Genomic DNA, 24,789 nt, shown 5'->3' with positions numbered 1-24,789 from the left:
TAGTAATTAGAAACGGGCTTATGATGGCAGACTCCAAATACAGTTCCAAATAAAGGCCCATATGGGTATAATATCTGCATACACAAAAATTACAGCTGTATTGTTTTTTCTCAAGGTAGCCTGGCAATATAGCTGCCGCGGGTGCGGTAGCTATATTGCCAGGGGTGCCAGGGGTGTTTAATGGCCCTAATGCCTGCTATACTTGTATCTAATTACGCGCATTGCCAAAATTTTGTTAGCTTTTACTGGATGCGAATGCTGGAGGACCCGGTTTTTTGGCAATTTGGGTGCCTATATCCAGGCCCTGGCCCTTCATATCTTACATTAAAATTCACAATGAGGCTCCGTCTAAGATTTATTGAAATCTTCTTCTCTTAAGCAAGCATGGCGAACCAGTACCCCGCGTAAGCCTTTGAAACAACCGGTTAGTTTCTCTCTTGAAGTAATCCTGTGAATTGAAAGAGATTAGGGTAATTAACTTAATTACATCATTATTTTGATCGACAAATCTCACTACAAATTCAGAATGTGGCTTAAAAATCAGCCATCATCTGTTATAAGTAAATCTATCATTGAAAGAAGAGAACTGTAATTAGCAAGACGGATAACGCCGAGGCGAAAATCATCATTCTTTGAAAACCCTGAAGGGCAAAGGATGGTGATTATTAAATAAATGACTTATCAATAGCAATTATGGTCTTATGTAACATCCTGTAGTCAACTATGTCCGTTCTATGATTTCTTGCTTCCATGTCTCATAATGCTATCTGGGTATTCAATCTTTAAGGATACTCATTGTTTACAGAGCTGCATTTCAGAACTCATTTCTGTTCCGTAGACAGGTGTCATTTCAATTGCAACAACGATAGGAGCTATAGAAATCGCTCTAATAATCTAATTCATAATTTTAGCCTATCAATGGAAACCAATTTTTTTTGACCATGTAAAATATTAGTAGTCGCTCAATTGCATTAAACTATGGGGTATGGTAGATATCCAGATCTTTACACATTTTTAACATACGTAACACTACGAAACTTTTTGTATAACTTGCAGGCATGTTGTTAAGATGTTTTATAAAACGTTATATATAACCTTGACCGACGGAACTTAACGACTTCTTCATTTACTTTCACTGGGTCCTCGAACTTAATTCAATAGAATTCTTTAGAACTCTACATGCAGTGCAAAAGGGATATTAGCACTACATTAGAATGTACTTTCTTAAAGTAAATAGACAGTAGAAGTAAAAAAGACAGAGGTTTTTAAATCTATTCCATACCCTAGAAGTATGCACTTATTCTTGTGACACGGGAGGCGGGAAAAGCGGTGGATTTTACCGTTAACGGAGAAAGCCGGTGAGTAAGCAGTAAGCAGTCGTGAGTCGTGGCCGAACGGAGCGCGAGCCACACGCATGCGCAGTAGACAAGCCGTTAGGCGCTAATATCGTGTTCGATTTTGAAAATACGTAGTTGTGACTGTGGATGTTTTTTTTAAAGGTGAGTGGCATCGTCAGTTTGAGTATACATTATTTCCACTATATTGTTTTATTATTAATATTTGTTTTGATTGGCAGACTAAATGTGTGAAGTATTGTTAATTAAGAATAGCCTTTGCTGAATACTAGTATATGAAATGTTTAATTATGGTTATAGTAAAAGTTAGGCATTAATATAAAATTAGCCTATAAATGTCCAACAACTACTACCACGGCACATATTTAGGAAGCTAATTAATTATTTTTATACAATATTCAGTTTTTGCCTTAAAAGTAGCACATTTTTTTACAGTTTTAAGTCTAAACCTCTTTCTGGCACAAACATCATAAGTTACAAATAGAAAGTCAGATCTTCGAAATTGGTCATCATTTCTATTCGGGCCATTTGGACTCTACATTGTTATTTTAAGATGAATAAATATTCATAAATACTTAATAAATATTCATATTTACTTCTCTACAAGACTTTTAAACAAAAACAAGTTAATAAAAGAACATTTATAAAAAAAGTATTTCTAATCTTCGGGTGCTTTTTAAATTATCTTGTGTCTCTAAATCGAGGAACTCTGTATAATATCTAAACAATACCATATTACAAGAACGACCCAAAATCTGCCAGTAACAGCCATTTAGCATGTTCGAGACAAATCAAAATAAATAAACTATGTAAACACAAAGTGTCGTAAAACCTATGTCAGCAGAACAACTTTCGTAAAACAACTTTCTCAATAACTAAATAGTTAGTTCATCTGGCGTGTTTTATTTTTAGAATACATAGAAACATTCTAGTCTGATAGTGATGTAAGAAACATGCTGTTAAGATTTGGCCATAAGCTATGGAAAAAAAGTTTAGAAAAGCTTTGACGTTTCTTACGTCATACGTGTTCTAATACATTTTTTTTTTAATAATATAGAATTTTCGTTATAACATTTGTATTGTGCAGGCATCATTAATGAATGCACGTAAAATAATGAAGTCTATGCTTAATAGTCTGAAACGTAATACATCTTAAAATATATTAATTGGAACACAGTTATTCTGTCTCTATTACGAAGACAAGAGAACTACGATAAGCCCGTGATTGAAAGTTTCTAATCGTCTTCTAAACTTCATTACCTTCGTACGGGTAAAAAGATGAATATTTTAATTCTCGTGACATACGGAAGGACAGAAAGCGAATCCTCAGTAATATGGTTCCGTTTTTAACCTCTAGCAGTTGGCCAAAACGTACAAGAAACTATCGATCTTGGTAACTGGAATTATTTACTTACTTATGCGTAAATCACTAGTGCTTTAAGTAATGCATTCGAATAAGTAGGTACCTGCAGGGCAAGCCCAAGATCTAAGTCTAGGCATTAATAAACATGAATCAAGTTATTATTCCAGATGTGTTGATTTACATCTTGTTTGCTTCGACTCCAATCCTTCACGGCCTAATTAACAACATTGCATATTGCACTACCACAGAAACGCAATATCTTGATGCTCGAAAGAGTTATTATTATTAGGATATTATAGTTATTAAAGATATTATTAAATACTAAGGTATAAAAGCTACCGCAGATATGACGGGATACAGTAATTACTTATGGTACTTCATCATCACCATAATAGACCTCCCCTTTCTAATGCCAGTCTCCTATCTCACAGGTCCTATGTCAGCCCCCTCCAGACCCGACCCGAGACCTTAACTATATTGTCGACGACCGAAGCTTCCTTTGCCTTGCCTTAGCTACCATAATGGTACTTAGGGTGGAATTAATCATGATCGTCTCATTCAACTTTATCCCAACCAAACCGTGAAAATGCGAATACTGTACAAATTCATCGTTTTGTCTTAGAATGCGATGGGACTGGCAAACATTATGCGTAAAAACCCTATAAACAAAAACAAGAATATCTTATTTGTATACATTTTACCTTTCAAGACTTCCGACAATAAATTTTGTCTATCTATTGACAGACGTTTCTTCGACAAGGCTATTTTAGAAAGAAAGCAGTTCAACCTAAAATTAATCGCCCAGTAATAAGTAACTTGGAAGAACAAGTTATGCAGAAGGAATGTTTAGAAGTTGTAACATAAAATAAGTTTATAATGAGCTGGAGATCGGACTTTTCCCAATAACTTGTTGTAACTCAAAAATAAAGATCAGCTTAAAATGTGTTAAAGGGATTCAAAATAAGTGTGGCAGGCATAATTTTGCTCAAACAATATTTTGCTTTACGATTACAACGCAGCCATAATGAATGTAAGAATGTTACTGTAAAAGCCGGTATATCGGTCAATCCTATTGTTTACGTGTATATCTTAGGTTTTACCAACACGAGTTGATAAATGTAGGAATATGTAAGATAGATACCATTTTATAAGTGTTTAACCATAAAGCTTAAGCGATAGCTTAGGTCGAAAGCAACTAGATTTTATTCCAAGATGTGCGAAAGTCGACTATGACTTGAATTATTTTACATTTTATTGTTCAAAAACTCTGTAACACAATAAGATGGTGCAACTTTATTTGGTCATATACTTATAACCAATGAATACTCGAGATATACTTACAATTTTAATCATATGTGTTACAATGTTACTGTCAGTAATTTTATTTTAATTTGCATTGTTACTCAACTGCATGCAATAGACATGGTAGGTAATAGCTACATAAGCGATGCACTTCCAACTCCTTGAACCCTAGTACTGACAATCACTTTTCAGCTGTCAACCTTGGCTTAACCGCAAACATTTATTTTTAGTTTTTATAATACGTCCGTTACATTATAAATTGTAAGCAGCGGGTCTAATGCCTTATAAAGATAACTGAAGAGCGAGATGAAGCTATACAAGGCTTAGAACGTCGTCTCTTTCTTACAAATGCAACAGGTTCGGTAGATCCCCTGGTAGGTAATGACTTGTAATGCAATGAGTTTGAATATTGGAAATTTTAATTAGTATCATAAATTAACTAATAATTTGTGTATTGCAATCGAAGTTTATATTTTAATGAAAATATAATATAGGTAATGTTTATTTAGTTAGCCTTGCCACTAAGTTTCTCTAATGCTTATTTCTTGAGCCAAATTACCGTAGCAAAGAACTAAAAATATGTTTACATATATTTCGGTTAAGCCGAAACTATAGGGCGATCCCGACAAATACGCAGCAGTAAGGCCCATATCTGGCTGATGCCATGATGATGCCAATAAAAAAAACTGTACTGTTGTGGCTAAAATAATCCCTTGACATATTAAGTACATTTTCTTAAAACAGCTTATTCGAAACACCACTTCAGCAGCCTTCGTACAATGTATGCAATTTCTAAGACATTGCACAATCCTCCCACAATCATCGGCGCATGTCCCTAATGATCGTCGTACTCCCCAGTGGGTGAAACTGACTGTCATTATAACATGAGCTGGATGTACGAAAGACCCAGCTTTAGTAGTTACAGCAAACTGGAATATCAACCTTAAAGACTTTGGTATAAAAGTGCTTTTAATACCTCACAGATGTATTTTAATACCGTGTGGTTGTCTGTACTTACCGCAACACTGGTCCGTTCACTATAATCGTCGTAAATTAGTTTTGTGAAACACGATGGAAAAATCTTCGTGTCTACAAGAATCTAAGCTTAAGGTTGCCATGTTTTGTAGATAGTAATATGGGTAATAGTAATATGTTATCAATATTTTACCCTTAAATTAAAAAAAAAACACAGTTTGACAAGCTATGTGGTACATATCATCATGCCAAACACACGGTCCTGATCCAAGAATGCTTGTTTTGAATCTGGATGTCTTTGTGCAATTGACTTGACTGTTTATGCAAACTTCCCGATGCAATGTTTAAATGCCTTGAGGAAAAGGCTAGACCGATGATAACCCATATTCCATAGGTACAGCAAATAAAGGGTCATATATACTGCCACGAAATCAACAGGGACACGACATATCATGCTACAGAATACAAATAGAATTAAATAGTATTACACAATATGCATACATACCTTTATAATTGTATTGATGCCTATTGCAATAGGCCATCAAAGATTCGGCAATAGACATTGAATAAACGAAAGGCCATTACTTCCGAATGAGGCAGTTTGAGAAGTCGCAATTCTTTATGCTGTTGCAATTATTGTAGACATGGGTGCCTATTATGTACTAACGTATTTCTTTTTAGGAATGATTGTAGGTAGGTATCCTAATTTCCGAAGTATGATAAGTGAGAATGCATTAACTAATTATTCTTTGGTTGCCTTACATTTACCATTTACTCTAAATATGAAAGTAATTAAGCATCAAGACAGAACTTTAATTGAACGGATTGAGATCACTGATAAGTTATAAAGCAAAACAACTGTAAGTTTTCATGAAAAAAAAACCAGCTCGATCCGGTTGAATTGTAAGCTTCAGAAAAGGCTGGGCGGAAAAAAAAACAGTAATGTTCGCGCCATGAGAACATACAGATAGTTTTATTCTTTTTAATCTTTATTTTATGGCCTCCTTATTTTCTCATTCTCTTGTTACAGACCTCAACAATGCTAGAAGGAACAAAGATCAATTCACCATCACAAATGGCGAGCGTCTTCGACATTGCTAAGGACACCGTCCTATTCCTCGTATTATCCTGCTATTACATCCTTGAATCCCTATTCTGGACCTTAGTACCTAATGCTATACGACCTATGAAGAGTTTGAAGGGAGATGTGGTGTTGGTGACGGGAGGAGCCGGGGGTGTCGGCCGCCTCCTTGCTGTCAAACTTGCAAGACTTGGCGCCAAGGTCGTCATATGGGATATTAGTGTCGAAGGTTGGTTATACCTACTTATAATTACTTGTAATCAAGATTTAGTTTCCTTATTTGGTCTCTCACAGGTCAAACACCAACTGGTTTCGCGTTTGGTTTTGACTAATTTAAGGCAAGTTCCTGGCGATTAATTTTATTAAACATTTGATAATGAATAAAATAATGATTTAAAATGTTAGATTCATACGCGTTTATCGACTTGCTTAAAATGTAGTTAACGATATAATTCTTATGGTTTTGATAAGTTCATAAGTAGGTACTGTTCGATACAAACATTGTATATTTATCTAGCATATCATTCTTCTTCATTTTAGGTTTGAAGAAGACGTGCGCAGCCGTAACTGATGAGGGCTACGAAATTGCAAGCTACGTCGTAGACCTATCAGATCGCACTGCAGTCTACGCAGCTGCTGAAAAGTGAAAAGAGAGGTAACTACATACCATTTTCCATTTCCATTCCTCGTTAAAATTAGCCACTTTTTAACCGAAATATGAGTAACAAAATTGAACACATTTTTTTTACCAAAAAATAAAGACCCCCGCACTAAGGAATGTGATCCTTGTGTCGCGGGAGTTTTCACAAACATTCAAGCCACGTGTGCTATGACACCCAGGTGTCCTAATCCTAATGGGATCCTGGGATCGAACTCAAGACACGTCACGATATCGTCACGCACATTCGGCTATCCGTGCAGTCAGTAATTTTAGATGTAACGTAATTAATAGGAGAAATGTTAAATAAACTCTGATTCTCTTATCATTTCATCAGAAATTAAATAAAGTTATATTTTAATTACAGGTCGGTAAGGTAGATATGCTGATTAACAATGCAGGAACAGTTTTCGGCGAAACTCTTTTGGATCTTTCTGATTACGCGATAGAAACCACCTACAAAGTTAACATACTCTCACACTATTGGGTAAGCGTACTATTAAATAAGTAACTAATTAACCATTGTTTTGTATAGAAAATTCCAAAATAAATTATCTAATTTGTCATTTTCTAATGACAAATACATTTCATAATTAGATTTGATTGTAGTCTGTTAATACCTAGTAGACAAATCATTGTTGCTTCATCTAAGTAATGTCAAATCAATGACTATAAAGTCATTTCAATTTAACCTTTGTGATAGTGTTAATTTAATTAAAGTTAGTTAAGTACATAAATGATATAGTGCAACTAATATCTAAAAACTAACGCTCAGTTCACAGAACAATGTGAACTGACCGTTTGTGTCGTAAAAAGGCTGTTTACTTTTTCAAACTATTTTTAGACGTTGAAACACTCACTTAAGAACCTACCTTAGAACATGGGCATAAGGGAAAACCAACATGGACTATAAAATATCGTACCTTCACACTCTGAAAAAAAAATATGCCTAAGGATGTAGGTATATCCCACGCGACCATGCTATGGTTTTGGAATTTGATCTATTTGAGTTTGAAGTTACGCTATCGAGAATATCATTCTTGAAAAAAGTGATATGAAAATGATACTTAGAATAAATGGAATATTATTTCTAAGCTTCTAACTCTCACCCCTACTTTCTTCCAGACGGTAAAAGCCTTCTTACCCGACATGATCGCCACTGGCAAGGGACACATCGTGACCGTGGGCTCAGTGGCCGGCATGCTCGGGACTTACCGCTGCACAGACTACAGCGGCACTAAGTTCGCTACCATTGGCTTTCATGAGAGCCTGTTCACCGAGTTGAAGGTAAGTGAGAAAATAGTGACTGATTTACTAGCTTATATTTGCGTTCAGCCAGTGTAGAAACAAGACGATAGATATAAAAACAATCAGACACCTCTAAGTCCATTAGAGGGCAAACAATTTTGATTAGTGCAAATCTTGCTTAATAAACTAATTAGCATCAACGAGCTACGTTTACATCCACGCTAAATTTAGTTGTCTGAGTCTTGCGTCACAAGTCTGGTGTCTTTGTGAATGTGAAAATCCTCAAAAAAAGGATTAAATTTCGTACTGCAGTTGTAGATAATAAAATAAAAATAAAATTTACTTCAGCAGTTTTTGGTAACCCAGACACCGGGAATCACTGATCCAACGACCTCTAGCTCATAATAAAACCTGTTTCCGTTTCCCAGGCTCATGGCCACAACACAATCCACGCAACTCTAGTCTGCCCGTACTACATAAACACGGGTATGTTTGACGGAGTCTCCCCGCGTCTGATGCCGATGTTGGAGCCCGACTACGTAGCTGAGACCATGATAGATTCTATAAGGAAGAACGAAGTCAATTGCGTCATGCCTGGATCAGTTAGATACCTTCTACCTTTGAAGTGGTAAGTTAAGTAGGTAGTTTGCTTCTATGTAATCTGATCATAGAAAGTCTTATGTAAGAGATATAGAGGATATCGCCAACAAATAAGAAACAAAAAATACTGTTATTTATGTATCTGTACTAACTTCCTACATCCTTCTTAGATGTTTCTAATAGAAAAGAGCTTACACGTATACATTACTTTCAATTCGAATTACTTACAGACAAATAAAAATATATTGTCTTATATTTTTGTGTTTCAGCCTGCTCCCGCTAAAATGTGCTGGGACCTGATGCACCGAGTTATGAAGGGGCCACAAGCTATGATGGAGTTCAAAGGAAAGCCCAAAGCTGTCGCTACATAGTAATTAGAACACTAGACTTACTCAATTTACCTTGTAAATAATGTAACGTGTACTTAAATAAGATAAATAAGACTTAAAATATTATCAGAAGCATTTTATGTTACGGTAATGTAATTATAAACGATAAAAAATATAGGTCTTTAATTTATTCGTTCCTTAAAAAATCTGGAATTAAGAATATCACAAAACATAAAGGTTTTAATTAACTTATATTTATTATCACACGCTAATCAAAATAAGTCGTAGAAGTAGTCGAGGCCTTGCCCGAGCTCCCAAATGGCGACGCCTGTACCATATTCTTTGGCCAACTCGAGACGCTTTTGTATAGAGTATAATGTAGGATAGAATATTTTCTTGGTCCCTTGTGATGTTCTAGAAAGAAAAAAAAAATTATTATATGTATAATAAGTTTTCTTAAAAAAACGAATCCCGCACTAACGACTCCAACGAATCCCACACAAAGTGGTCATCAATTTTGCAAAGTAGGAATATTTTTGTCGAAAGTTTTGAAATAAAAGGAACGTAATATTTAGTCGAATATCAATAACGAAAAGGATTACAAGAAGATTTTATGTTACAACGGGAATATATTTCGGTAATGAAGCGCAATAAAATCTGTTAAAATGGTAAAAGAAAGAAACAGTGGCAGATAAAAATCGTTTGAAGCAGTTATCAGAAATACCATTCGTTATGTTTACTAATTGCAGTTCCTGCCAAGCGCCAGTTGTCAGGCAATTAAAGAACAATTCAATTACCTAGAATTTTACTTGTTATGTCTGTAACACAACTGCTGTACGTGATTTTGTGCTCTGGTAAATTATGTCCAATAGATTTCTATGTGAAAGCAGTATTCTAATAAATAAATAAACAGCTGAGGGCTCTTCATAGTTAATTATTTCATTTCCTTATGCAAAATATATTTCATTTTTCCTGCAATCCTTTACAAGTTTACTTCGCAGCACCTTTTTTTACCCATTGACTCCATTTTACGGTAATGAAGTCTAAAAAATATGACACTTACCTGATTTCCACATAATTCTCAGCTGTATTATTATTATAAGATAATGCTTGATTATTTTTGGCATGTTTCAATAATTCTATATATTCTGTGCCAACAATGGGCCCGCCACCGTTGGCTGTATAAGAATTGCCATAGAAATTCAATCCAAGTAAAATCTTGGATCTCTTTGAAGGATTTTCATCATTGTCTATTAGTTTCTCTACACATAGTCTTACCCAATAAAGTGGGCCATTAGGTCCTGAAATCAAATAAACCACAAATGTAAGGCGAAACTACATCTCCAGTTTTGAAAAAAGGATAATTTCCAAAATGTCTGTTGTCGATTGATCAGAAATTTGCAAGAAGTTTGGTTTATTCATGCACTGATAGGTCAACACAATCAATTAGGCATCAGTCATATAATCATTGCTTGAGTAGAATAAGCATGAATATTTAATACTTCTTTCTTCATTGTTTTATAAAAAATGTTAATCTAGAACTGTAAAAATGCACTAAAACCAACTTACCTGGCTTCTGAGGACTAGAAAAGTCATATGTCATAACAGATACAGCTTCAACATATGGGTATATATCATTAAAAGCTTGGATGAAGAACTCATCAGTGGGGAATCCACGGAATGGTGGGTAGACTAGAATAAGACTTAGTATTAAAACACGTTGGATATTTTCCATGAACTATATTTGACAATCAACATAACAGAGACAAACATAGATTACATAGCTACAAGACATTAAAACCTATTTTGATACATACTAACACTTAGATCATCCTCTTTCATCTCCAAACCTAAAACAATAAACACTTCAATTAATGGATGCTCAATGACGGAGCTAAAAATAACTGGAATAGGTATACAAATGTTTTGTTTAAAAGTGTGAAACTACTCAAAAACAAAAATACCATTATTTAGGGCCAAAGAGGACGACTAAACCAGGTAATTATCAGATGTTTTTGTTAAGTTAGAACCAGTAGTTATCAGTTGGTATATATGGTTATCATAAGGAAACAAAAATCTGAAAACAACACATACTGTTGTAGTAAATATTATAACCATCATTTATACTTTTGCTGATAAGCATAGTTTCCTTGTACACATAGACCATGAAGGATTTTTATGCACTTACAGCCAATCAAACTACTGACCTACATACAGGCTATTAAAAATGTGCATATTTTTTTTAATAATTCCTAATAGTTAAAACAATACATGGTATCTTTATCTATTTCAGGGTCTTAGACAAACTTTGATATACCTTGATATCTTGCTAGTTTTTATTTGCACAATATGCCAACTTTTTTCACAGAGGTAAAGAATCACTTACCAAATTGTTGTATAAACTTAACAGACTTGTCAACATATTTCCCTATCTGTGACAACACCTCAAGCACCACACCATCAAACTTCCATTGTTTACAAGCCTTCTTAATCTCCTCTATAAGAGCTTTCTGTTCTGTATGAGAAGTAGGCTCCATGAAAAAGGCTTTTAAATCAGATGGCTGCCAGTTCTCAAAGAGAATTCTTGGTAATACTGAAAAATAATCACAATAAAAAAAACTATACTGTATTTTCTGAGAATTATTGTTCTCTATTTAGATTACACATTCATTTAGATTACACATTCATTTAGATGATCCAGTAAATACTACAAATTCTGATAAGTGTACATTTTTTTGTAAGTTAAAAACTTACATTTCAGATTCGAGGTAGAGCCTTTTTGCTTCACTGACTTCATCCAGGCATGGTCAACGTCATGCAGGCCAGATATGATGTAAATGTTGGGTGATTGTCGTTTAATTTGCAGCCATACTGGCGAAACATAGTTGAACTTAGGTGCCCACGTCTTCGCCACATCATAGCCTTTATTGTTCCACTACAATAAAAATAGACATTTGAGATTTTTAGATTACATTAAAACTTTACTTATTGCTATGGAAAAATTTATGTAAAACAGCAAAAACAAGGTTTTTCCTAGGCATACTCACAGGTGTAACGTAACCTAAGACGGCATTCTTGAAATTCCGCGTTACTACATCTTGATGGTACGTAGCATGGTATTTTATAATATCTTTCACTAAAGGTGCTTCGTTTACTAACTTACGATCTAAAACATTGTTTTTCCTAGGCCCTTCTTGAGGCTTAACACCTTTTTGGCCCTTTTTATCAGAGGGTGGCGAAAGGGTAGCCAAGCAAACATTAAGAAGGAAAATAATCTGCAGGGCTGTTTTAATACATCTCATTTTTCTGATGAATGTCACGAACTACACTATATAGTCCTAAAATTAACTGTGGATTGCTCTAAAATATTCACAACCACCTCGTCAAGACAACAAAATTCAGTAAACAAATCGCCGGATTCGCCGGCTGCCATAGATAATACATATAATACTGGTATAGATGAGACACTGACAGATCAGTTCTTTTTTTCACTACTTGCCCTGTAAACTAGATGGCGCTAGCGTCTGTGAAGCGATCTATAGCTATATGTATGTATGCACTCATCTACATAATATCTATAGGTTGCTATAGGTAGTTACGCATAGTACAGGCATTTTTGCCGTGTATAAAATGTACTAAAGAGAAAAAAGAATACAACAAAAATATAAAGATTTTTCTTTATTTATAAATACGGATAATTTATACAATTTATTAATTAACGTCTACAATGTATTGAAATTAAACCACTTTTACTTTGACACATTTTTACTATTATAATTTACTAAGTAATATGATTTTCTGTAGAAAAATTATTCTCTAATAAAATCGTAATATGGTTTAATTTCATTGGCTAACATTCATAATACACTTATGGTATATTACAATCACCAATTAATTCACATTAATAGAAACCATTTTTAAATTATTAAGGGTATAATTGAGAACCTTCTATTTTATTTATCGATGTAAATAAAGTAGATGGTTGGAAATGGCCACCCATCAAAAATCACATGATTTAAATCAATCAAATCATTTAATTAACAATAAGGTTTTAAATATCATTCACATTATTTCCTTTTTTTATGAATTTTATAGAAATTGTATGCTTGTAATTTAAGTATCGTTATTATCAAAATCAGCAATTTTTCCTGTTAAAATTCTATTTACACCCGTACACCAACTATTTACAATTAAGTTGATGAACAAATTAATTATATAATTAGTTAAAATCAATTTATGTTCATCGCATTGAATAATTGAAAAATCACATCTGCAATTTATAAAAAACACAATTATTATTTTTTTAAGTTTATTATTTCGGGCGATCAAGTCTCAATCATAAAATATATTTCATTAAGTAATTTAATAAATGAATCACATGTGATTTTTTTGTATAATCAATCATGTAATTAAATGCATTAGGATCAATTTCTTGTTGAAGTAAATCAACAATACAATTACAATTTTTAAATATATTAGATTTAGTTTTTTTATTATATATCCAGGGTACATATTTCTTCGCTTCCGAATGCAAAATCAAATTACTAAAAATAATTTGACTCATTGTTGAAATTAAGGAATCAACTGCAAAATCAGAATCTAAATCATCAGATTTTATAAATCATCATATTTAACTGTTTGAGACCCATCTTGACTTTTTACAATTTTTTCAAATTCTATTGATTTAAAAACAGGTTTAATTTCTGCCCAGAATGGGAAATGTGGTGATTTGTTTTTAAGACATCCCTTGAGTATTTTTGCTGTATCACGGTGTGAGTGGCCATTACATGAATCAAATAATTTATCAAAAATCAGCAATAAATCTAGTTTCTTCACACTCAGCTAGTAATATGTTGCATTCTGAAACAAAAAAATATATATATACATCATTAATGTTTGTGGTTATTTATGTTCCTATGCAAAATATATATATAATCAATTTCAAAATATATATATGTATATATATGTATTCACAAGAAAAAGTATATATGTATGATTTATATGGATAAAAAATACTTATAATCAAAACATTTAACTGATTTTCATTATGAGTTGCAACATACCTTCTACAAATGTTTGCTCCATGTCCTTTTCCTTATCCTCCAACATTGAAACTGAAGCGACTGGTTCAACTGATACTTCTGCAACTGCAGATGAGCTGGTGGTATCTAGAAAGTAGCAATAATCTTGTTAGAAAAGACTTAGCACATACTTTAAAACCTATTAATATAATTGTGCAATTCTACAAAAGACTACTTAGAAGTATTTTAACATAATTATAACATTTCACAACTATCAAACAATGTTGTCTCGTCCCAAGCTAAGCAGAACTTGTGTTATGGATACTAGACAGCTGATAAACATACTTTCTAAATATAGAAATAATTTACACCCAGACACAGAACAAAATGATGATGCTCATCACACAAATATTTCTCCTGATTGGGAATCAAACCAAAAACCTCTGGCATAGCACTAAAAGACACTAGCCACTAGACCAACAGGACAGTTAATGCACTTCATTTGCGATGATTAGGTGACAGAAAATAAAATTGAAACAGCACTTGTTGGTCTGTGGTTCATCTTAGGGGCAGATTTCACAGTTATTTCATACATTTAATAGACATCTGCCAAAATGTTAATTGCATATTTGTTTACATGTAAATTGGATGTTATAATATGCAAATATATTTATTTACCTGATGGGATAAGGCTGGTGTAAAAGGTTGGCACTGCATTTCTCGTTAATACCGTTCCTTTACCTATGTAGTATTTCTCAAAATGTTTATAGTCTTATTTGGTTGTAGATGTATGTATCTCCTTTCATTATAATATCATCGTCTAAAACTTGATTCCAGATCTCAAACCTTTCTTTATAACAGTCTGGCTTAGGAAAATGATGTAATGTACCTGAAATTAGAAAGAATGAGTTAATTGCAGGTGGTGAAATTTATGTTTTAAAAATATAGTGATATATAATAGTACAAACTTCGATCGGATCGTTCTACAATAAGATCACTTATTCTATCATCAATAATCATCTTACCTCCTTCTTCACATCCAAATAGCAATGAGTGCGAGAGTATTTCGGTAATCTCGCCATCGTAATCCGTAAAAAACGCAGCCAAATTTTTAAATCAAGTAATGTAAACACACGTCGTAGTCCATTAAACGATGCCAGGGTCAAGAGAAATAAATATATTCGTCGGTATCCGTTCACGAGAAGCCAAGTAAATACGTAGGAAGCAGTTTCGAGGTCCAGAAAACACGCGATGGTCAATAATAGGCAAATAAGTCGAAAATAAAACTTGGTAAACTCACGGCACAAGAACGAACGTTGAGTGAAAAGTTTTCAAAACATATCAGTGCTGTCATGTCATTAGCAAAATAAAATTGCGTATAAGATTAATTGAAGACCGAAAAGGCGATTTCAGTTTTTTTTTAATATTTTTTAGTTTACTTTTATTAAATAATATTTATTAAATTATTAAAGAATAACATTTTGAAGAAAGCAGTTACTGTAGCGGCATCTAGTAATATTTAAGGGAATATTATGCCTTAGTTGACTTGCCCTGTGGCATAGATGGCACCACTTTCCATACATTTTGTTTTCTTGCCCTCAAAGTACTGTACTGTCACCCCATGCCGGCTGCAATGTAGACACTAGAGGTGACAAAACATCAATAACACTGGTATCGATTTTTCTATGTTGACGTTTACCGTTAACACTTATTTTGAACGAAGGAAAATGAATGAATGCTTGTTTTTATTTTAACGCTTAAATTACCTTTATACTTTTACAATTAATAAAACAGATTATCGGAAGTCTAAAATTATCGATACTTTTAGCACAGGTAATTTAGAGCATAATTTCACCATAGACTGCCATAGACGAATCACGCAAAGAAGCAAGAGGATTGATTTCTCATAATGCCGCGTAATTTAAAAAGGTTACCAAACATCTTTAAAATAATTATAGATATTCTCTACATACGAACTTATTTTAAAATAGAAGTTACAAGTTGGCTACTTGATTTTTAATAATGAACATTTTAAAAGTCCAGCTCTATATACCTAGATAACACAATCTGCATGAAATATTTATTTAATTTATAGATTTAACAGGCATTACATAAAATGGCTTTCACACAAATACTTGATTTGACTTGTATTAACTTTCACTTAGGCCTATAAGGAATTTTAAATAGCTTAGACATTTAAATATAGGGCTTACCTGCTGATTATCTGTATAACGTATACGATGGCATGAAACTGCGGTGAAATCATCTAGAATGTCGCTAAAAGTAGGTACTGTGAAATTTACTGGCATACGTTCAAAAGTAAATAGATAAATAAATGTTGAATGTGATGCAATTGTTTAATAAGTCTAATAAACGTCAAAAGATGCCGTCTCATCATCATAAAAGTAACTCCAACCTTTAACATAATTATTTATTTCAGAAAATATACGTGGTGAAATTCAGTGTATTCCGTTATTAGTGACTTTCTTCCAACCGGTCCCATGGTGTAATGGTTAGCACTTTGGACTCTGAATCCAACGATCCGAGTTCAAATCTCGGTGGGACCTAACTTTTGATACATGAAATATTTTTTTAAATTGATTCTGGAATGATTTGAGCGTTAATTTAGTAATTCTATCACATTATTGAATACTCTAGTTTTGTGAAGTTTAAATAAAATACTCTAATCTAAAAAAAATAACGTGTAACATTGTTTGAAAACTTTTTGTCAAAAACGTTTTTGTTTCTTGGTACAAGATTTTTTGTGCGCTAACGGAATAAAAAAAGGAAAACCCAACTCAATATATTTTTACTTAAAAAGGTTTCATTACCTTTCTTTAGTTGTAAAGCGTCGTGAATATTGTAAAAGAAAGTAACGCGTTGATGTCCATCGTATGAGTAGATAGTTTGTTGTTCTCAGTGTCTCAAACACAGCCGGGCTTACAACATGCCTCGACAGAAACAACTCTCGCGGTTTTTATTAACCATCGTAATAATATCATATTTGTCTTTTGGTAAAGTGAAATTCATATAAGTTTTGACAGTTATTTTTTTTTCTTTAGTTTTATAAAGTTGGTATTTTTCAGGGGTGCATGGAAAATTAAGAAGTAAAAGAAGTTTAACGGATGTGAAGTGTCTTGAAAATGGAAGGTTTTATAGGTATGTCTTTTTTTAAATTTTATTGTGATCTTGGTTAGTTCTGATTTAATTTCTCACAAATGTTGATACTAATTGAAAAGTTAACTTTTAAATTTACTGTTTATTAAAAAATATAATAAAATTTTAAATGAGTAAAAAGGGTTGGTCTAAGTCCTAAGTCTTACTTAAATGTAATCGTACCTTTTTAAAGATGTTTATATACGCTTAAAGCCCTTTTATTTCATGGGAAAAAATTAAGGCTCATAAATAAATGTTATGAACCCTAGGCATTTCATTTCCTAGTTCCTACTAAAAGGGCAAAGGTTCGCTTAAAGAGCAACGGCAATGTTAGCACACCCTTGTCTAGACATCCACTCCATTCTCTGTAACGTAATGTATCTACTATCTTATTCATTTGATGGATATTTTCACTTCTCGATAAATCGGAGAACGATTTTTCTTTTCTTTGAACCCTTAAATATTTTTTTCCTCTACTAAATTAAATTGTAACAATGCTTCACTTCTCGTGAGAGTTCAAAATTGCATTCAAAACGTCAAACAATTAAAATAAACAGTCTTATTCATCTGGATCTTAATTTTCTAATGTTTAGTAAACAGTCAACAATAGATGTGAATTTCTTACGATCTTTTAAAGACAGATGACTTTTTGAAGATTAATTAAAGTGTAACTTATTTACATTGTCTTCGAGTTAATTTAGAACGGAAGATGAAAGCATTGATGTGTATCAAGAAGAACAGTGTTAGGTAGAAGTTGTTAAAGAGGGTGCTTAGATTAGCTATATCACAAAACTCTTGGCTTTTGTTAGTAGGTATTATAATAATTCACACTGGGGCAGAGTAAAAGATATTTTTCTGATCTCAGGCTGCAATACAAAGTTGGGAGGACACAAACATCTTTGTTTTAAAAAGTCACCCAAAGACAAGTTTCTGCAATAGTAAGCAAATAAGTTATCTTGCTAGACTAAAAAACTTTGCTAATGGCTTATGTGTTATTGTCGTCTTCGCATCTAAGTAAAAAGTAAAACACAAGAGTATTCCCACGAAACTTGACAATCGTAACAATTGAAAAAGCGCTACAGATGTAACTGGAATCAACATACAAATATACAAATAGACCTTTTAGACCATATGTCACAACTTCGAAGAATATTAGAATCACTGCTTAAGTCTTAGTGGATGCTCATAGAAGCTCCAAATTTGTCTTTATTAGACTCTCTGAATTCGATCGGAATCGTATCTGAGACTCTGCAATCGTATGGCATCTTTACCTACTGGATATTTGCAATAAGAATAAACATTCAAATACGTACTTATTATATGATAAGTTTGCTTTTATCGCGCTACTAGAAATTTCTAAACCTCTATTTTATATAAGTTACGCGATTTTTTTTTAACTAATGACAAAATATTTTGATTAACAAACATTCTAAACATTTATATGAACTGACTCAAGACCTACTCGGAACGAGCCTTCGTAGATCGTCGCGCACCCTGAATTTGGCGTGGCGCCCTAAAATACTCGGCTGTCTGTTAGCATAATGTTGCATCAATTCAAAATTCTTGACCGTCCTACTATTCTATGTCTACATCCTACTCCTGCAACCTAACTATGGCCACTATTGAGCATTGGACCGTATGTGTCCAGGAGAACTAGGCTAGATGTCTCGCTAATTTCCATTTGAGTAATATAATATATCGCCGTCACAGATGTGAAATACTTTCATCCAAAGACGTAAACTAAACTATTGTTATTTTCTCAGAAGTAGAGCAAACTAACGATTCGCTAAACAATTTAAACTGTTACCTAATGAGAAGAATAGCCGGCAACACGAACAACAAAATATGCACGAGAACAGCATGCCTGCTCAGAAACATAATTTCTCTCTTTTTAAAGTCAATATAAACACAGATAAGTTACATAATATACGATTAAAAGAAGTGAAACTGTTTACTGTCCCTTGTCTCTCCATAAGCGTTCACAATCAGTTTCCGAAGTGAAAAAGGATATCTAGACACAGGCACTAATTGCAGGAAAGTCTGGTTGATACTAGAGCCACGGCCAGGTAACACCTAGGGCAGTTTCTAAATTGTCACGGCAAAATCGCTTACTCGGAAGAGTGTAAAATTATGTAACATTCGTACATACTCTTGCTCTTGACAATTACTTGCTTACTTCAATTAGACGCAATTGAATCTCTAGCACGTACGCGAAAATTGAGTGTTTGGTCAAACGTTACGTGAACATTATGTTCATTGTTATATCATAGCTTTTCGCTCATAATTATATTTAATCATTAGAGATTTATTAATATTAAAGCTTTTTGCTGGCTCTCACTTTTACGTCAATCAATCATAATATAACACAAACCACGCTGAGTCATTATGTAGAGACCATGAGGCTAAAAAAAACTAATTTCTTGTATGCTGAAGTTCAACTTTCTGAAGTATACTAAAATAAGTAATGCTTTTGTCATTACTGACTAAACTCATTTGTTTGATATAAAATTGTAAATATAAAGAGCAATTTGTTCAATCGGCGCTTGTCACAAACATTTGCGTGATCAGTGATAGATGAGTGTTGGTTACAAATCTAATTATTAAAAGTGTATTAGAGATCACCCGCAATATGTGTCGTCGCGCTTTTTAGTGTTCTTTACCCAAATTCTAAAGGGTAAAACGGAACTCTATTACAAAAATTCCGATGTTCGTCCTCAGGCCAGGAGCTTTTTACAGATGTATTTCTGTTGCCGCTATAACAACAAGTAATGATTAAAAATAAAATCTAGTTACTACGTTCCTTAACTTTACCTTTACCTATTCATTTTGTCTTTTTCTTTAGCCTATATGCATAACCCTTAGCGTCACGAGTTAAACCAAACACCTTTGTGTTTAAGGGATAAAAGTAGAAATCCGCAAAGTCGGAACAAAATAAATGTCTGGCGGAAAAAAAAAGGAAACACGAGCGTCAGCTCCTAAAAAAAATACTGCCTCGCAAAAAGCGCACTACTTCCTCTTATTTCCGTAGTCTGATACACATAATACTATATTCTTTGTCGAGCAACACGCAAATAAAAAAGGTGTGCTGCGTGCATTACAGAAGGATGATTTTCCGCCATTTTCGTAGCGCGGGCGTCGACCCCGGGCGACTTTCGCCGCAACCTTGACTGCGGCTACCCGGCTTGTATCAGCATTACCGTTTCCTACTGCGTCTTGAGAAATCCACTTTCGCTATGCATTCAATCTGTATGACAACACGTGCCGAAATGCTAACATTATGCGTGGTTTAAAAGTCGTTTGACAACTTGACAAAATGTTTCTTTTTTGTAATGTTGGTTGAATAATGCCGAGTTATGGATGCGAATATTTATTTTTATATTTCGAATAGAGGTCACAAATAAATTGTAAATTATTTTTATAAATAAACTCACTATATGTATGTGTACTACGCAGTAAAGAACCTGTTACCTCGCTACATCCTTCTGAGTTCAATCTAACTACATCGTTAGTTTTATGAACTGTTCGACACTTAAGCTATACTTACAAGCATGTTATGATTACTGCAGGAACCCAGACCGATCAGAGGACACTATGTGGACTACTGACGAGTGTGCAAAGTACTATCTTTGCTTGGATGGCGACGTGTTCGAGTTCCATTGCTCGCCCGGTTTGATGTTCGATGTCAACAGGCAGCTGTGTGACATGCAACAGAATGTGCACAACTGTGATTTAACTATGGGTATGTTCTTTTTTTTACTTGACGTGGGTACTCCATACTTATCCCTTTTCGTCACAGTGAATGAAAGCATTATAATGTATTTATAAAAATAAACAAGTGATAACCCCTTATTAACAAAATTCTTCAAAAAAGGGGCAGGTCGATAGTTTATAGATTGTTTCTAATTTTGATTTGGATAATTTTGGACGAAATACTAGCAATTTTATTATTATTTTATGCTAATTAAAACCAGTATCAGCCTACCAAGGACCAGTTTAATAGGCATTGGACAATTTCCTTTCATAATACGTAGGCTTTACTTTCCAAGTCACTATAAGTCAGAGGTTAATAGCAGTTTTATCGCAGTTAGCTAATATTTAATCACAGTTATAACTTGAACCACATCACGCAACTAACTATCACAATATATGTTACCGATTTCTTCTTCCATAGCGTACTAATGCATTCTTCTTAAACCTTGGATGGTTTTCGAGGACCACACGCTTTAAAACGCCAATACTATGCAAACTTTTTGTTCTAGAGACAAGAATTCCGAAGCCTCTATTGGATATGGCAGACTGCGCCAACGACACACACATAGGTTGCTCAAACGGCAAATGCATACCAGCTGAGTACTTCTGTGACGGCTCCATCGACTGCACGGACGCCTCCGATGAAGTAATGACCATTCTTAACAAAATTAAGTCTAATTTCTCAATTTCCCACTTCATTATGACTTGCAAATCATTCGCCAGTCATTCGTTTTCTAATCGACACCCAATTTATACTTTCACTGTTATAATATCGTTAATGCTGTGTCATTTGCTGTTTTCTCTTGATTTGTTCAATGCTGTGTAGGGCTGGTGTGACGTCAACTATGATCCTAACGCGGCGGCACCGTGTGACCCGAACATGTGCCAACTGCCAGACTGTTTTTGCTCAAAGCAGGGTACTGAGATACCTGGAAAACTTGTTCCAAGTCAGGTAAAACAAGATCACATTCACTCACTCCTCCACATGACTCCTCGAATGAATTTCTTGTCAATCGTCATTTGTTTTGCAGACTCCACAAATGATTACACTAACTTTCGATGGCGCTGTGAATCACGAAAATTGGGACGCTTACACCAAGCATTTGTTCACACCTGAACGTAAGAATCCAAATGGTTGTCCAATAAAGGGGACTTTCTTCGTTTCACATCCCTATACAAATTACAGACATGTTCAAAAATTATGGAATGACGGGCATGAGATTGCAGTTAACTCTATAACGTAAGCCATTCTAATCCATACGATTAGGTACATTTGAAACTTGTATGTTTTGTGCGAAGTCATAAATCATCGTCATGTTACAGATGCCGCGGCCCGGAAGATTGGTGGTCTAAAAACGCTACTGTTGAAGATTGGTTCGATGAAATGGTCGGTGAAGCGAACGTGATTAACCGATTTAGTAGAGTTCACATGGAAGATTTCAGGTAGCACAAGGATTATGTCAGAACTTGTACATGACGTAACGTGATGTTACCGATGCACTAATATTTAAATTACAACAGAGATTACACAGCGAATCTTTTTCATACTATCATTTTTATCTAAAAATAAAGTTTATTATTCTTTCAGAGGTCTTCGAGTACCATTTTTATCAGTGGGGTGGAATCGCCAATTTCTGATGATGCAAGAGTTCGGTTTTGTGTATGATGCTACAGTTGTTGCACCCCTAGCTGATCCCCCGTTCTGGCCTTATACTCTTGACTATAAGATGCCCCACAAATGTATAGGTAAGTTATGGAATATATTCTGCCCCAGATGAAAAAAATAGCCTTCGTTAGGCCCGCTTCTAGACAAAAGAGAAAAAGCGGTCAGGAAGAAAAAGGGGAATGTGCATAGAGTCTAATAATTAACTAGATGTCATCTACTACACGTACGAATAGGCGTACCTATCAATAGAAATTGCGTAAATATCAGACCCAACTCTGATTTCAAATTCGCGTTTTACTAAGCAAGGATCCTTCTTAAAATGCATACCTACATTTTAACATTATTGATTCAACTAACGCACTTTGTAAGTAGAGCGTGCGAGCGATTAAGTAAGATGTTATAAGCTGTAATTGTCGATGACAACGGCGCACGCGCATGAAGACGAGGAGAGATTGCGTTCTGCGTGCCTATTGTTTGTGATATTACGCGTAATTACCTGGAATGCGGAATGGTAGAGCTCTGGAACTACCTTCCAATCAAATTAGGCGATTTTGCAACATTTGTAGAGCGAACTACCCACATTAAACTAAGTTCTTGTTAAATATTTCTAACGAGGAATTTCTCATAGAGAATATAATTAAGCACGCAATAGGATTTTAAAGCACAACTTAGATGAACTGTAAACGCAAACGGTGTTATTGCGTGGTGTGGAACAGGAAAGAATAGGGACGGTAGGAACATAATAGAAAGCGGTTGCTGCCGACACAAACAATACCTGAACACAATGTATAAGTAATCTATCAATCTGCTAATTTATCTTTAAACAGGAGCAATTAACGAGCATATCATATCATACGGTACGGTAAATGCGTGTAGGAAAAGAATTAAGGTCGGCTTTCGTCACGCCATGACTCGCGAATCTAGCGATCACGCAATTTTGTCTTGTCACACTCTTTAAGTATACTGTAACAACTCTTGGGGCATCTTAATAAATGTATTTTCTGTAATCTATACAAAATAGAGATATTATGGAGTATCCTCCGTCATTTGGTTGGTTGCTTTGAACTCTACAGCCTTATTGCTTAGGTCAAATAAAGGAACTTCCATCTTCCTTGGAAGGAAAATGTCCCTAAAGAGTTCCTTCGATCAAAAACTATAAGTATGATTATGACGCCGCAATTTTGGCGAACCTCATTTTTTTTTGCCGATCCTCATCATAAGCGAAATTCTGCAAGTTATAAGGGTTTTGTTATCTGATGGCGTTTAAAATAACCAAACGACCCAAGAATCGACCAATACACTTAAAGTACAGCATAGGCAACCTTTGAGTTTTTTTTTTGCTTTGCTTTTTTTGTTTTTGTACCCGAACTGTTCACTTGTCTCCAGGAAACAATCAATACTGTCCAACAAGGAGTTATGCAGGGTTATGGGAGATGGTGATCAATCCTCTGTCTAACGGCGATCACACCTGCGCCACCCTCGAGTATTGTCCCTCAACCCTCACTGGTGAAGATGTGTACAACATTCTGGTCAACAACTTCAAGAGGCATTACTTGAAGAATAGAGCTCCATTTGGAATCCATTTGAACTCAACTTGGTTCAAGAATAACGAGTATCTGCATGCTTTTAAGGTATTTAAACTGTTCTATTGACCAACAACTTTGTATTTTACATTCAGTATCAAAAAGGTTTTTGGAAACTTTGTGAATATGTGCTTAGGCAAAAATGTTAATAAGACAACCATTATTTAATGAAATTTGTTTTTACAAAAAGGTCCAAACATTTGTTTTATATTTTCAGAAATTCATTACTGAGCTAACAAAAGTTCCAGATGTGTACTTTGTTACATACAAGGAACTTATAGACTGGATTAAGAGACCAACTCCTGTTGTACAACTAAAGAAGTTCCAGCCATGGCAATGTAAAGAACGTCATTTGGAAGAAGCTGAAGTTGCTTGTGCCAAGCCCAACACATGCAAACTGTCTTCAAAAGTCTTGCAACATGACAAGTACATGATCACATGTTCAGAATGCCCAAAAAGTTATCCATGGATCAGAAATGAGTTTGGTTTCGATTGATATTGTTAGTTTTTAATTTATTTACAATTCACCAGTTACCAATATGATGTAGAATAATTATGAGGATGGGGACCTGAAGCTTACTATATTGACTGACTATTAAGAATTGAGTTTTCTTGTTTCAGTTAAACTTAAAAGTATTAATTTTATACTCTGTGTAGCAGTATTCTAATGATAACTTTTTAAATCTATAAATACTTTGTGCA

At 34.3% G+C, this 24,789-nt stretch overlaps 2 protein-coding genes, 1 non-coding gene and 1 pseudogene across 3 annotated transcripts; 3 read left to right on the top strand and 1 right to left on the bottom strand.

Moving 5' to 3' along the window:
* Positions 1 to 1,377: 1,377 nt before the first annotated feature.
* On the top strand, positions 1,378 to 9,086 carry LOC113505598 (annotated as a pseudogene).
* On the bottom strand, positions 9,085 to 12,293 carry LOC113505597 (chitinase domain-containing protein 1-like). The gene is made up of 7 exons (XM_026888382.1): positions 11,959 to 12,293; positions 11,666 to 11,846; positions 11,298 to 11,504; positions 10,735 to 10,761; positions 10,481 to 10,615; positions 9,975 to 10,212; positions 9,085 to 9,325 (listed from the first exon to the last, which is right to left on the bottom strand). Exons 1-7 carry the CDS (start codon positions 12,211 to 12,213, stop codon positions 9,184 to 9,186), a joined length of 1,185 nt encoding a protein of 394 aa, XP_026744183.1. The 5' UTR covers positions 12,214 to 12,293; the 3' UTR covers positions 9,085 to 9,183.
* A 4,134-nt stretch (positions 12,294 to 16,427) lies between these two features.
* On the top strand, positions 16,428 to 16,499 carry Trnaq-cug. Its single transcript has one exon. It is a non-coding gene; the product is annotated as a tRNA-Gln (tRNA).
* Positions 16,500 to 16,629: 130 nt separating this feature from the next.
* On the top strand, positions 16,630 to 24,754 carry LOC113505480. The gene is made up of 10 exons (XM_026888203.1): positions 16,630 to 16,946; positions 17,019 to 17,091; positions 20,655 to 20,827; positions 21,348 to 21,484; positions 21,665 to 21,790; positions 21,870 to 22,078; positions 22,162 to 22,281; positions 22,427 to 22,584; positions 23,891 to 24,135; positions 24,305 to 24,754. Exons 1-10 carry the CDS (start codon positions 16,880 to 16,882, stop codon positions 24,581 to 24,583), a joined length of 1,587 nt encoding a protein of 528 aa, XP_026744004.1. The 5' UTR covers positions 16,630 to 16,879; the 3' UTR covers positions 24,584 to 24,754.
* The last annotated feature ends 35 nt before the right edge of the window (positions 24,755 to 24,789 follow it).

This window comes from Trichoplusia ni, chromosome 26, assembly GCF_003590095.1.
Source record: "Trichoplusia ni isolate ovarian cell line Hi5 chromosome 26, tn1, whole genome shotgun sequence".
In the NCBI taxonomy this organism is placed as follows: domain Eukaryota; kingdom Metazoa; phylum Arthropoda; class Insecta; order Lepidoptera; family Noctuidae; genus Trichoplusia; species Trichoplusia ni.
This window is presented reverse-complemented; position numbering and strand designations above follow the sequence as displayed.

Coding starts and splice junctions, on each gene's coding strand:
- LOC113505480 (XM_026888203.1), top strand. CDS start 16,880: ATGCCTCGACAGAAACAACTCTCGCGGTTTTTATTAACCATCGTAATA. Junction 21,485..21,664: donor GCACGGACGCCTCCGATGAA/GTAATGACCATT, acceptor AATGCTGTGTAG/GGCTGGTGTGACGTCAACTA. Junction 22,585..23,890: donor GATGCCCCACAAATGTATAG/GTAAGTTATGGA, acceptor ACTTGTCTCCAG/GAAACAATCAATACTGTCCA.
- LOC113505597 (XM_026888382.1), bottom strand. CDS start 12,213: ATGAGATGTATTAAAACAGCCCTGCAGATTATTTTCCTTCTTAATGTT. Junction 11,505..11,665: donor CTCTACCTCGAATCTGAAAT/GTAAGTTTTTAA, acceptor ATTATTTTTCAG/TATTACCAAGAATTCTCTTT. Junction 10,762..11,297: donor TAAGTTTATACAACAATTTG/GTAAGTGATTCT, acceptor TTATTGTTTTAG/GTTTGGAGATGAAAGAGGAT.